At 53.2% G+C, this 14,141-nt stretch overlaps 1 protein-coding gene across 1 annotated transcript; it reads right to left on the bottom strand.

The window, feature by feature from the left end:
• Window positions 1-1,492: 1,492 nt before the first annotated feature.
• On the bottom strand, window positions 1,493-7,268 carry Dmrta2 (DMRT like family A2). Its single transcript, XM_020152501.2, has 3 exons — window positions 6,951-7,268; window positions 4,871-5,434; window positions 1,493-3,650 (listed from the first exon to the last, which is right to left on the bottom strand). Exons 2-3 carry the CDS (start codon window positions 5,424-5,426, stop codon window positions 2,590-2,592), a joined length of 1,617 nt encoding a protein of 538 aa, XP_020008090.2. The 5' UTR covers window positions 5,427-5,434; window positions 6,951-7,268; the 3' UTR covers window positions 1,493-2,589.
• Between the last annotated feature and the right edge of the window lie 6,873 nt (window positions 7,269-14,141).

The following is a 14,141-nucleotide window of genomic DNA, read 5'->3' as shown; positions in this document are numbered from 1 at the left end:
ATATCTCCCACAGCCCGGCAGAGATCATCTCATGAAAGTCATGAGAGGAGTGGAAGTCCCACTGGGGCGGAGGAGCTGAGATGTGGACAGTAGGACAAGTCCTCTGTCGCTCTGGACCTCATTTTCCTCCTGTTTAAAATGGGGCCGGTAAAACTCACTGGATTCTCCCCGGTTTGCTGTGAGTACGAATGAAAATAATAATCTGGAAATCCGCGAAGCTCCAGAAGTTCTTGAGAATGAATTTGGCTGGCCCACCATCCGCCCCCACGGGTTTGGCCTGAACACCTGCAGGAAATGAGAAGTCTCAGGGAACCCAGGGTGGGTCCCTCCTCGAAACCAAGAGATCTAGACCGATCTTGGTTTCAATCCGGTGCTGTGGGGGATGCGGCGGTGTAACCTCCTGGATAAGCGAGGGCAGAATGACTTGGAAAACTGGAGTTGGGGTAGGATGTGGGAGGCTTGAGAGGGCACAGCAGCCAAAGGCGAGAAAGTCCACCTTTCCAGAAGGTCCTGCGTACTTTCTCCCGCCTTCCTTTCTTCATCCTAACTCTCCCCTCTTTCCTTTCTAATCTTTCCGTTTTTCCTTTAGTGTCTTCTTTCCTTTTCTCGCCACATCTCTCCTCCTGCCCGCATCTTTCTTCTCTCCCTCCTTCTCCTCCCCCCACTTCCATTTCTTCGTCACTCTCACACTTTATAACCAAACAGCCAAACCCCTTTCCAATTAAAGTGGAATTAGGCAACTCAATCAAATTAGTTCCCTATTAAAGCCCTTCTTTATTAAACCGTTTTCTTGTCCTGCTATTAAGTTTCACCGCCTGGCGGAACTCGAGCGGGCCCCAGAAGTTTACCTTGGGATGTCGCCGGCCCAGCCTAGGGGTTGGGGGCACCCTATTTCCTGGAGAGGGGGAAGGAGCCTGCAGAGGGCGGGAGGGATGGGAGCTGGAGGTCCGCCCGGGACCCGCTAATTTACTCAACTTAGCTAGAGAAGGGAAGGTAGAAAGGGTGCGCAATGACGTCCAGCCCGAAGACGCGTCCTCGGGAGCCACTCTCATTACACTGCTTCGGGCGAAGGCATGATCCCATTCCACCCCCAAATCACTCCCACGCCGCAGCCCATCACCCCCCACCCCAAACCGCCACCGCCGCGGCGGTAGGTTCCAAACCTAATTCAGGCACGCACTGTACCCACTTGGGTTGCACCCAAATCTGCGGGTAGTGCGCTCCCAGCGTCATAGGTCCCTGGGAAGCCTCGGTCTCAGGTCCAGTACCGAGCGCGGGGTTGCTGAGGGTACACAGGCACGCGGGAGTTCAGAACCGCGCGCGCCACCCCGCCGGGATGAGCTCCCCCACGTCGCCCCGGGAAAGCCTCCTCTCCGTGCACACGGAGTCTTGGCCGGACCTCCGTCCAGCGTCTTCCAGGCACCCCGGCCCCGGCGGAAAATCAAGACCTTTCCTCCCGCCGCCTGAGAAGCGGGACGGTATTCCAGCGTTGTTTTTTCTTAGAAAATAACATTTATTTCTAGTTCATACCTATGCAAAGGAAAGCACAAAGTGAGTTCTCTGCAGCAGCGTCTCGCTGCGGGCCCCGCGACCAGGGCGATTGGCGATCCCGGGAGGATGGGCCTGCGAGCGGGCGCTTCGGCTCAGTCACGCGTCGCTCTGTTACTGCTTCAGGGCGCACCTTGACCGCTCAGTAGAGAGAGAAGGACCGCAGGCAGGGTCGGATGGGCAGGATTCCTCCCGAGTTTACTTTATATTTAATCTATAAAACCTGGTAAGTACAATGCGCAAATAGTCTAATTTTTTTCCATTTTGTCTTTTTTTTTTGCTTGTTTTTGAATGTTTTTCACGTTAATACCGAGGTCACCTACAGATTACAATTAATAACTTAGAATTTCATTTTATAACATTATACACTGGCTTGTATATATATATGTATAGATTATATATAGATTTATACATATATAAAAACTCACACTGCACCAAGGAAACCCATGCTTTTCGGCATAAGCAACAAAGAGAGCGACAAATACCTCAACGAAGAAAGTGCACCTTAGAACTTGTTTCCTTTTTTTTTTTTTTTTTACAGTTGATATCGATATATATGTGTGTCCCAAAGACTCGACTCAGTGCCAAGAGATGTATGCATCCTAAATTTATATTTGTTAGAGCGTATATTTTAAAAAAAAATTAAAGGGGGACTGGAGACACAGAAGGGACTCTCAATTATCCTGCCATCGGACTGAGAGCTCGGGCTGGCGGGAGGAGCGTAGCTAAACGAGCAGCAGGAGCCGGCACGGTAGCGGCCCTCGGAATTCTCAGGAATCCCGGCCTTTTGAAAAAATGGGCTGAGCCTTGGGGAGGTGGCCCAAGGCACGATGAAGATCCAGACCTCTCACCCCTTCCGAGAACACCTGCACCGGGAGCTCAACACTCACCACCCACCTCTAAAACAAAACCGAAAAACCATCTCGGGGCGGGAGGACGCCAGTCAGGGCGCAGAGAGCGCGCCGGACAAAGAGAGCCCGGCGGCCTGGGGAAAAGGTCGGGATTAATGCTCGGGGCCGCCGGTTCTTGGGGCCTCTCGCCCTACTGCTTCTCCGGGGCGCCGTTGACCATAGGCCCGTACAGGCCGCCTCCATAGGTCGGCTCCTTGTGCACAGCCGCGGCCGCAGCAGCCGAGCGGTCGCGCATGAGATCGCTGAAAGCGTAGTCCATGGGCGGGCGGAAACCGAGCGTGGGCACCAGGCCCGCGGTGGAGTAGGGCGCCATGAAGGCCAGGCCCCGGCTGTGCGCCGCCGCCGCTGAGTAGGCCAGGCGCAGCGGGCTGAGGCCCAGCGGCGCGCCCAGCGGGTAGGCGCCCGCCTCAGCGCCGAAGTGACTGGCATTGGGCTGCAGTGGCGAGAAGGCCGAGCGACTGCTCAGAGAGCCCAGCGCCCCGGGCGCCATAGCGCCGGCCAGCAAGGGTCTGTGGTGCGGGGGTGCGGCGGGCCCCGCTTGCAGTGGGGAGGGCAGACCGGGGCCTCCGGCGGCCGCGGCGTCGACGCGGCCCGGCCACGCGTCGTCCGCAGCTGCGGCCGCGCCCACTGCAGCCTTATCCGGGGACACAGTGGGGCCCAGGCCAGCCGCCAGGCCTCCGCGGTGGTGGTTCAGCACCTGCTCGATAGCCTGCACCACGTCGCCGCCGCAGCCCTGCAACACCAGCTCCAGGACGCCTCGTCTGTGGCCCGGGAAGACGCGCGTCAAGATGTCCAGCGGCGTCCGCTGCCGTGGACCGGGGCCTCCGCCCAGCCCTGGAGCTGGCGCGGCCTCCGCCTCTTCTTTGTCAGCCTCGGAACCAGATTCCGAGCCCAGAGGGCTGGCGGAGCCTGGGCTGTCCTCCTCGCCTCCGCCGCCACCACCAGGGCCCGCGCTACCCGGGCAGCTGCCACCTGCCTCCTTGGAGGCCCGGGCCAGAGGCGACCCCGAAAAGGATTCGCCGTCGCCGTTCTCCGAACCTGAGCCGGGTCGCACCTCCGGGGATGACGTCCCGGGACCCGAGTCCGCGCCGTCGGGCGATAAGGGCTTCACTGGCTGCGGCTGCGGGCTGCCTGGGCGGCCGGCCTGAAGCAGCGTCTTGGGAAACAGGTCAAACTTCTGCAACTTGGCCTCTGAGCGGGGAGAGAATAGGGATGTGAGGAGCGATTGAGAAGGGCGCCACCACAGCATCTCAGCCCTTCGGGTCCCAGCTTTCTCTCATTCTGAGCCCCAAGCCCTCATTCACCGGCCCCACTGCCCCATGTTCTGAAGACAGCCCCAGCTCTCTTCCCTGCACCCAGGGCTCGCTCTCTTTCTGTACCCAGAACCCAAACCACTTGCGCCCTGTAAACAATGTTCAGTGCTCTCTTCTCACATCTATGCCGCAACACCTCCACCCTTAACCTACTTCCCAGTCCTGCCCTGCCCAGGGTTCAAACAGGAGCCACCATAACCTCTACCCCTACTTCAAACTGTGTAGAAGATTCCAAGAGCCAACCCTGCCCTAGGAAACCTGTAAAGGCGTCTTGGGTGTCTTGGGGGTTTCCAGCCTCTCAAGAACTAGAGGTCCTATTTCTAACTCGCTCTTTCCAAAATCAAGACCTAAGAAATTCTCCCCTCCCAGGCTGAGAGCTGAACTGTTCCATGGCCCCAGCCTAATTTCCATCCTCATTGAAAAAGCTTCAAAAGTCCAGAAGAAGAGGGTGGGTCCAGGGAGGAATAAACAGAAAAATACAAAAGAGATCGAGGAAAGAGAGAGAGAGGGTATACCCTAAGAAAACCCGGACGGGACGCGTGGGAGAAAAAAGCTAGAAAGAGGGGGCGCAGTGTGCGGTTGTCCAGGGAGCGTTAGGAACACAAGGAATCACACTGGTGCGTCTTTGGTACCTAGGGAAAGCAATGCAGGCAGGGGAGGTAGGGGGTCGGATTTCTGCAAAACCTTGGGAAGGAGGTGAGGAAAAGGTAACATGCGGAGAAGCACAAAGCAAAGGAAAAGAGGCGCGGATTTCCGCCCGCCTGAGGAGAAGGCAGGGCGAAGTGAGTGGGAACCTAAAGAGACCTGTCCCCAACCCTCGGGTCTGGGAAGAGGAAGAGATTAAAACATGTACGTCTGGGTCCCCGGTGAGAGAAAAGAATAGAGTGCAAGTACTCCAGAAAGGAAAGTTTATAAATCTTTATCCCATATAGGAACTGCGTGCGCGAAGAACTCCAGCAGTTCTTTGGGGGCATTTGGAAAGTGGGCTGTGCTCTGTCCGTACGGAAACAAGTCGCTAGGCCGCGCTCACCAGCGCTCAGCGACCCTGCTCCTCTTGTCCACCACCCCCCACCTCGCCCCGCCTGACCGCGCTCTCACCTGCGCCCCCTGCACCCGCGGCGCCACCTCCGGTCCCCGCGGGCGCTCCAGCTCCCGGCCCCCCGCCGTCGGCGGCGCACACTGAGCCAAAGACCTCATAGGCGGGCCGTGGTGGGATGATGCCGTTGGCAGCGGCCAGCGCCAGACCCTCTGCAGTGCCGTAGAGAAGTTGCAGCTCCCGCGCCTCGTTCTCCTCCTGCGCCTGCTGCCTGCGCAACGCCACCTGGGCCGCCATGACGCGCTGGCGCTCGGCGATGAGCGTGCACTTGGCGCACAGGCAGTCCTTCCAGCGACAGTAGCGCTTGTGGCCCTTGAGCGCAGACACCACGCCGTGGTTACGGCAACGCGCGCACTTGGGGGTCCGAGGGTACTTCTCTGCTGCCCGCAACAGCAGCGGCGGCGCCCGCAGCAAACCTCCGGCCACACTCACCGGAAGAGACGCGGCGGCGGCCGCGGCCGCGGCCACCGACGCCACTGACGCTACAGGCGGCCCTGTCGCTGTCGCCGCCCCTGTCGCCGCGCCGGGCACGGTAGGCAGCTCCGAGCGCAGCTCCATGGCAGGACCTGGCGTGGAAGAAGGTGGGAAAGGGGGGAGAGACTTGCGTGAGGCGAGCACTGTGCACTTGGCTTAAGTGCAGCTTCGAGGAACTCAAGTTTAGGGAGGGGAAGTTTGGCCACAAGTTTGGCTAGTGGTTGCCAAATTGCTGGGAAGAGGTGCATTTGGACCCTCCCTGTAAATCCAAGCTCTCCCACCGCACTCCCATTCCAGCTGCTCTTATATCTGATGTATATGCCCGGTGTAAGATTTTGTTTGAATCAGTGGTTCCTCTGGAAAAAATAAAAAGACATAGAAAGTTTGGAAGTCACTGGTTCAGATGGCTGTAAGGAGAGTTTGAAAAAGAAAATATTCTCCCCCAAAAGCTTAGGTTAATTGGGGTGATTCAGGAAGAAAGAAATGTTTGTATGAATGGGAGAAAATTTTGGACAAATAGACTGATGCCAAACGCAAAACAGGAAAACCCGGAACAAAATGTTCCGTTTGGTGGAAGAATGAAGAGAACAGACCTGTCTAGGTGCAGGGTTGAGCAGGCTGGGCCAGGGTTTTGTTTTTTGTTTTTAATATGGCGGGAGCAGGAGAGTTAGAAAAAGTGAAGAACAGAATTGCTTTCTATTAAAAGTAGAGTGCGGGCAAAGAAACTCCGGAGCAAAGTTAGGCCTGTAGCCCTTGGACCTGTAAAAAACGTCAGCTTCCGCGGTGCAGGCCTCCAGATAGTGGGAAAGAAAATGGGCGTGGAGCTGAGTTTAGGAGGTTTGGGAAGGATTCAAGAGAAAATTCGGCGGAAGAAACTGTCTTTGGATAGCCCAAGACTAGTTTGAAGAGCAAGGAAGACATCCAGAAACGACTGATAAGGTGACCAGGACCCAGGGTCCGCGAGTCGGACCCCGGAGTACGTAAGAAAGGTTCTCAAGGCATAGGCTAAGAATGGGGATAGGGTAAAACTCGTGGCACGGTTTTTAGCCTCTTAGCCAGGTGAAGTAGTCGGAGAGAAAGAAGTAATCCATGAAAAGTTAGGCAATGCTGGAGGAGGTTCTTTTCGTTGACCACCTTGCATTTCCCTCTCCACCCCTGTCTAAGTCATCAGACACGCCCTCCTTATTCTGGGGTCCCTTGGGACCCCGCTTCAGCGCAGGTTCCTGCGGTCTGGTCTTCAATTTGGGATTCTGGGATTTGAATGGCCTGGCAGGCCGCAGTGACGCAGGGGAGTCACCTCTGGAACTGGCCATGAACAGGCACGGGAGTCCCACCTGCGCCGCGGTCCCAGAAGGCCCAAGCAAGGCCCAGTTCCTAGCGTCCACCGCATCCTCCTCTGCCCGACACCCCGCCCCCGTCCCCTCCAGAGCCCAGGACCGAATCCCGGTGTCTCAGTACAAAATCCCAGACCTCCTCCGTGTGCGCGGGTGACTCTTCACCAAGATCCTTCAGGCCGCGCAGTCCCTAAGGCCCAGTGGGCCTGGGCCTCTTCATCAGGGGCCGCAGGCCGGGTCGCCTCCCCTTCATCTCCCTGTGGCCCTCAACTACCTGCCGTGGGCTCCGGGATCTTCCTCCTCCGCTGGCGCTGCACGCGCCTCCCAGCTCTGTTCGCGATGCCGGCCGGCACTCTTGGCCTCTTCCCCTTGCCCTCGGCCCCTTATCTGACCACGTCACCCTCCTTCAGTCACCATGTCCGAACTTCCGGACCCCCTCAGAACACAGAGCACTTCAACTCTCCAGTCGGAAATCGGGGCAAGGGGCCTGTTTGGGGGCCGACTGGTCGGAACCTGCGACCCAGTTCTCGCCGCGCCGTGTCCCCTCCCGGTGCGTACCCGACGCTGCGCTCAGCCTGGGCCCAGTTGCCCGGCGCTGCCAGACTCTCAATGAGCCGCTCGCCCGCTCTATTGTTACTCCTTAGGGCTCCATTAGACAGAATTGGACAACAATGTGGCGCCTGCCATTGGCCAGGGGAGGCAGACGGCGCTCTGATTGGCCGGGCCCGCGCCCGGGGAGCCCCTCATTCTACAGTGTCCGAAAGATTCGAAACTCCAAAAGCTCCACTGTGTGCCTCGGGAAAGGGAGGGGGGCGCCAGGGAAGGAGTGGAAAAAAAGTAGGCGAGGAGGAGCGTTGAAAATATCGTGACAAGAAGTTTCCGTGCGCCCGAGAGCGTGTGAATTGCCCCTAATTACCGTGTCCGGTGGTGACTCTCTACGTAGACTTGTGTAACCCCTCTGCTTCTGGGGCGCCGGCTATGCTCGCCGCTCTCACTGGCCGGGGGCGCTTGGCAAGGCCAAGCTTCCCAAGTGGCCCTGGCGACCTGGGGCGGGATGGGGGCAGGTGACAATTCAATTATCGCTGTTGTGGTGGGAGTGGAATGGGAGTGCGAAGGTGGGCAAGGGAGGGTGTGCCTGGCATAAATGCCAAGACGATTTTTCTTGCCTTTTCCCGGTTCTGTTTCGGCGTGCTCCCAAGTCCTTCGCGTTTAGGGTAGGTTCGAGGGCTGGTTTGCTTTTCCCCCTACCGCCTTTAAAGCTCAGTTCTTTCATTTTGAAAGTCCTGATACTATAGACGTCACAGAGGGTAAGTGCGTTTTATTAGGATTTTCGTTTTTAAAAGAGGAGCCTAGAGAGAAGAAATGAGGTTGCGCTTCCTGTCGGTGCCCGCGGAGAACTGCGCGCTCTGAGCTTTTTCTCAGTTCGCCCCTCATCCCGTACCTCACCCCCGTTTGGGCTTTCCTTTCCTCATTTCTCCTCATATTGGTTTCTTTTCTGTTGTGGTGGGATTATTTTTGCCATTGTTTTAAATTAGCAAACAGGTTTGTTTTTTTCTTAAATCTGTTTTAAACGAAAGTAAAAAGCAACCTCTGCGACGCCCCAGGTCCTCTTGGAAGCTGGACACCATCAGTCCGTGCGTTCTTCCCAGCAGAAGACAAGGTCGCTGCGGGGGGGGGGGGAACCCCCAGATCCCTGACCTTGGCCTTACTCCACCTGTGCTGACGTCATGACCCTGAGGAACAGCTGGCTCTGCAGAGGAGGTAACAGATTTCCAATTTTGTTTTCCTTCCGATGGCAACATCTGGAATAAATACTGCGGCCGTCGGGCAAGGTTGCCCTCTGTTTCTCCAGCTTTGGTTCTGTCTCTGTGGCTTTTCTGTCTTTGCCTCTAATGTTCTGTCGCTCTTATTTTTTACTTTTTTACTCTACTTTTCTCTTTCAGAGTAAAGAAAATTCGTTTAAATAATGAGAAAGTGAGCTTCCTCCTCATTTTCCCTCCCTTTCAGACCGTGTGTTTTCACTTTGATTTTTCGAACTCCAGGGCGGCGAGGGTCGGGCCCATACCGTTCCAGACACGGACATAACTGGGTGCACAGAACGGGCCCAGGGCGTCGCGGCCATGGGACGCAGCCCCTCGGGCCACACAAATCTACTGGGCCCTGCCAGCCCCTGAGTTTGAATCCCAGAGTGAGGAGGACCCTACAGGGCCCAACTGTAGACCGCGGAACCTTGCGCCAAAGGAGAGCCATGGTACGCTCCTCAGGAAGATAACAGCTCCTAGGATAACCGTGGAGAGGGTTGAGGAGGTAGTGTACAGAAGGACCATGTGCAGAACTTCCAGAAAGTTTATCAGGCCCCGTATGAACAGTCTGTGATAGCTGTAGAAATCTGTTCGCTGGCTTCCAGGAAATTTCACTGGCTAGAGCCTGAGAATGGGTTTGGGAAGAGAGGAAAGGGTCAGCTCCAGCGAGGGTCTTGAGTGCGGAGTAAGGGTAAAGGAGTGCATAGGCAACATGTTCCCCAGAAGTGCAGGACCCAGACTTCTGCCTTGGGATACCCGGAGGTCGTGCGGTGGAGTAAATCTGCGCTTTAACAGCCCTGGGTGGGGCTTGGGACAGGGAGCACCGATCTCCGCTGGATTCCGCGCCTGGGACGCCAGGTGCTTGCTTACTCCCAAGCATTTTTGGACAATTTTGGGGAAATTATTTTAAACCCCAAAAGAAAGTTTTCGAAGAGGCGGGGCGGTGTCTCAGGTATCCTTTCTCGCACTGCACTGGAGTCCAGGACAGTGCCATTTCCTCAACTCAGGGTCGGATGAACACCCGGGAGCCAAGGGACCAGAGCTCCTGTGTAGACGTGTAAGGAACTTACTTTTCTTTGGAGGTGGAAGAATCCCTAGTGCAGGCGCCTCTCTTTTCTAACTCTTTTTACTTGAGTTCACAATCCCACAGGTCCCAGACCCCTCATTTTTCCTCGCACGACCTCGAGGTTGGGGTGCTCATATGAGTGAATGTGTTACAGAGGGAGGCAGAATAAGCCTGTCTTGGGCCAAGATCATCAAGCTCACATCTCAACAGCGCAGGATGCCTCTGCCCACCTTCCCAGGCTACTTGGGAGCTAGTCCTTCCTGATTTGAGGGGCGGTTGGAAAGGGAGAGGACCGGAGCCGGTAGCCGCCATCCCTGGGAAAAGCCTGCCTCGGTTCTCTCTCTCTCTCTCTCTCTCTCTCTCTCTGTGTGTGTGTGTCTCTGTCTGTCTGTCTCTCTCTCACATGTGTGGCTTCACATTCGAACTCAGCCTCCCACGCATGATATATAGGCAAAAGTTTGGACACACGTTCACATGCAGTGAGAGCCCACAGGGCGCGCTCACCTTTTGATGCTGCCCTTCCAGAACCCAAGGGACCCCTTCAGAAAGTTTGACCTCAAAGCGCTCTCATAAGCGTCTTCTCCTCCTGGGACATTACTTGGATGGAGGGAGAGTGACCTCACACCTAGAGGCCCACAGACTCTCACCTCAAATGACTGCACACCAAAACGCGGGCACATCCTCTCGCAGTGTGCCTTCGCTCTCCCCCGGAGCCCAGCACTACCCTACAGCTGGGACCTTGGAGAGAAAGCCATAAACCTTCACGACGAATTCGGTGGCTGAGAGAGCTCGTTCCCACACGCTCACGAATATCCTCACACTCACTACACAAGTCCTCCGCTCAGAATCGCTTGCTGATGCCTCTGCTGGGCCAGAGAGGGGTCCAGGATGAGAGCCTCCGGCCAAGAAAATCCTCCACACCAGTATTTACGATGGACCCCATCCATTACCCCCACACCACGGCCAGGCAGCGGTGGGGTCCAAAGGGACGGCCTTGGGGGGACTGTAGGTGAGGCTGGGGTTGAGGGCCGAGGATAAGGATTCTGTGACACTGACTAGGAGAAGGGCTGGGGGCGCCAATGGGGGACTTGGGAAGCGTTGACTTTTGCGCTGTTTGCCCGCGGCCTCGGAGCAAGCAGACGCCATCTGTTAGCCGGCTGCGACGCGTCCCGTTTAATTACCCTCCCGGCAGCCTAATAGAGATGATATTAAACTAAATCTTTCTGACATTAAAAGTAATTATCCCCAAACTGGTGGCTCCGGGACGGAATCGCCCCTCCCACCCCCACCCCTTCACCAGTCGCTCCGGATTCCATTAGTTTGGCTGAAACTCTTCACCTGGGAAGAGGGCGCCGAGAAGAGGGGAAGGAGCCTTTGGGAGAAGTCTCCGCAGACTGGCCGACTTGCGCTTTCCCGCACAACCACAGACGCCCCTGTTCTGCGTGGACACAGGCACGTGTGCACAAATACGACATTTTCTTCCAGATCAATTTCGAGTCCCGCTGATTACGATCCTCAGTGTTGCGTACTCCGGGTGGACAGGGAGAAGCACAACCCTTGTTGTCCTTGTCCTCACTAAATGGCTCTAGCCTAGGACCAGGGAAAAGGCACCATTTCGGAGCCAGAAAGAACCTCTTTTATCGTGGCGCTGGGCTTTTCGAGCGCTCTTTCCGTGAGGGGCCCTTCACCTACCGCCTTCCCTGCAGTGGCTTCCAAAGTCACACCCACCCTCTATGGGGCAGGACCTATTATTCAGCTTGCCAGGTGGGAAAACTGACCCGGAGATGTTAAGGTGTTTTGTCCCACATCGCACAACCAGTACAGAAGAGAGCAAACTTGAAACCCGGGAGTACTCCCATCTAACTCCGACAACCTGCACGGTTCCAGGCTGGGGCTCAGCTTGGGTGCCACCCACTCAAGCTTGACCTGAGATCCTTTTGTGCACCTGCTGGGTGGGACCCGCTGGTGCCCAGTTTCTTCCTGGGCCCTCGACCCCTTACCCAAGGGGCAGGTGGAGGGGCCAAGTGAAGGTTGGGGAACGAAGGCACTGGTTCTGGTGGCAGGAGTCCCCAACGTGGAGTCCTTTCCTCCTTTGGACAGAACCAGCAAGTCTGCAGGACATGCACAAGGGAGGTCACTGCCCAGTGTCGCCAAACCTCCTACTCCACAATCTCTGGTTGGGTGTATGTCAGCGTGGGACTAAGTGTGGTGTTCCCTGCCCATCTATTTGCTTCTATTTTTGAATATTCTACCGTGAGGGCACCGGGCAAACCCTTGGTGTGTGCTGGGGAAGGTGCAACATTCCATGTTTCAGAAGTAGCTGAGGTTCAGTGAGGCGATGTAATTTGCCACGGGCCATAGTGCTGCTAAGACTTGAGAAAGAAATATAGGTCAAATCAAGCTTTTGTCTCCTCACCTTCCATTCTGAGCTAGTAGGATGGGACCTAGGGTACCATCCCTTAAGTTCAATTTCATCCAATTCACCACTTATTCATGAAACAGAAGAGAATTAGCCATTCGTCCAAATGATAAGGTTTGTTGATTACCTAACGTGTGCCAGGCCATTAGGACCCAAGATAAATCAACCATCATGGGTCCTTACAGAGCTCATTGGCCAACTGGGTACACCTTCACCTACCAGCGACATTAAAGTGAAAACACAGCTGCAGGAGGAGTCTCTGGTCTTGAGAATGGGGGAAGGAGTATGAAAGGGACTTCCTGAAGAAAGGGACCCCTTAAGTTTCCCAAACTGACACTGGTAATGCTTTTTCTGAGAAAGTAAAAGCTTATAGAACATTTTTTCTGCGTACTTGTATTTACAAAAGTTTGCAAATGATAAACATTTTTCACATTAATCAACGTATTTAAACAGTCTTTTTAAAGGATTTTTATTCCATTATATAGATAAATATTTAGCCAATTCCTTTTTAGAGGTGTTTAGTTTCCAATTTTTGCTTTAATAACATTGCTACAATGAACATTCTTCATGCATTTGCCCAATTATTTCCTAAGGATAAATTCTAGAAACAAGAGGCTTTTTTTTTTTAAAGGCATTTAACAGCTACCTTTCAAATAGACCTCAGGACAGGCTGTCAGTGAAGGTGCATCTTGCTGATCATTTTAATCTGCAAGAAAAGTAGTATGACATTGTAATTTGCATTTTCATAGTCATTCCTCAGTTTTTTTGTATATGTGTTGGAGATATATATATAAATACACATATTTAAATGATTTGTGTATATCCTTTTTTAAAATCATAGGTTCTTCTCTGCTTAGTTTTAATAAATATCCAAAGTCAGAAGCATCCTTTTCTGTGCTGCATCTACTGAACTTCCTCACATTCTTGTTTTTGTTTATCCTGTTTTGCTATTTTTATGATGTTTTAGTTTTTTTAATGAATGATGCTTTTTTTTCTACAGTATCATATTTAAGGACTTTCCAAATCCAACCTTCTAAAAAGCATTCACCTATGTTTTATATTAGCTCTTTTCATTATTTACCTTTATACCTTTAGTTCATTTGAAATTAATTTTGATGGAAGGTGTGAATTTTGTAGCTTAATTTCCCCCCAAATGATTATTTATTTATTTAATGATCTACCCATTTCCCCACTGACCATATACTGTATACTAAAATCTCAGATGGCCTTTGTGGGTTTCAGCACTCTCTTCTAGGGAACTCTCTATTCTTCTTGCCCCAGTTTTAGTATTTTAATTATTGTAATTCTGTAATACTTGGGAAGGGCAAGTCATACTTCTGATTCCTGATTCTTTTATATAATTCTTGTGGCTATTCTTCTGAATAAACATTTTATAAATTTTAAAGCTAATTACAAAAAAGAAAATAAAGTAGGTTTAGAAATGTAACTACCTTTAGAAATTAATGAGGGAGATTATGCATCTTCACAATATGGACTGTTTCAATCCCGGACACAGTATGGCTTTATTCACAACTATTCTGCCTCTTGGTAAGTGTTATCATTTTCTTCCTATAATTATGTTTCTTAAGTGTATATCCCTGGTATGTTATATAGTTATTGTATATTGTTGACCTACTACAACATCTGCTTTTAAGAGGAGCATAAAAAAGCTACTGATTATAGTATGTTTATCTTGGAACCAGCCTCCTTTCTAACCTCTTTTCCATTTAAAATTTTCAAATTAGCTCTCACAGTTTTCCAAGACCCACAAAAATTATCCAAAAAACCCTACCTAGAACTCCAGAGGAAGGGAGGGGATGCAGTGGAAACAGTGGAATCGCAGGTCCTCCTGGGGCTTTGGGGATGGTGTATATCCACAGGTTGGTCTTTTTTTACACCATCTTTCTCCTGGATCCATTCCCCCAAGAGGGCCTCTGAGAAACAGTGATTTCAGGAATAACTTTCCAGGCTTCAGTTGTTCCTCAGATTTGGAGCCTTGCTGTGATGTGTGATCTTGGGTGAGTCACCAGCCATGTCTGGGCTTGCCTCACCACCTTGAGTCAGATTGCCTGGAGGTCAGAAGCAGTTCAGCCACTGCATATTGAAGGGTAAAAATGTGTGGAAAGGAAAGGCATCAGCCTGGATTTGAGTCCAGACCTCTCCTCAAAAGTACAGGGA

This window comes from Castor canadensis, chromosome 7, assembly GCF_047511655.1.
Source record: "Castor canadensis chromosome 7, mCasCan1.hap1v2, whole genome shotgun sequence".
NCBI classification, from domain to species: Eukaryota; Metazoa; Chordata; class Mammalia; order Rodentia; family Castoridae; genus Castor; species Castor canadensis.
Note: the sequence above shows the minus strand (reverse complement) of the source record. Positions and strands in the feature narration are given on the sequence as shown.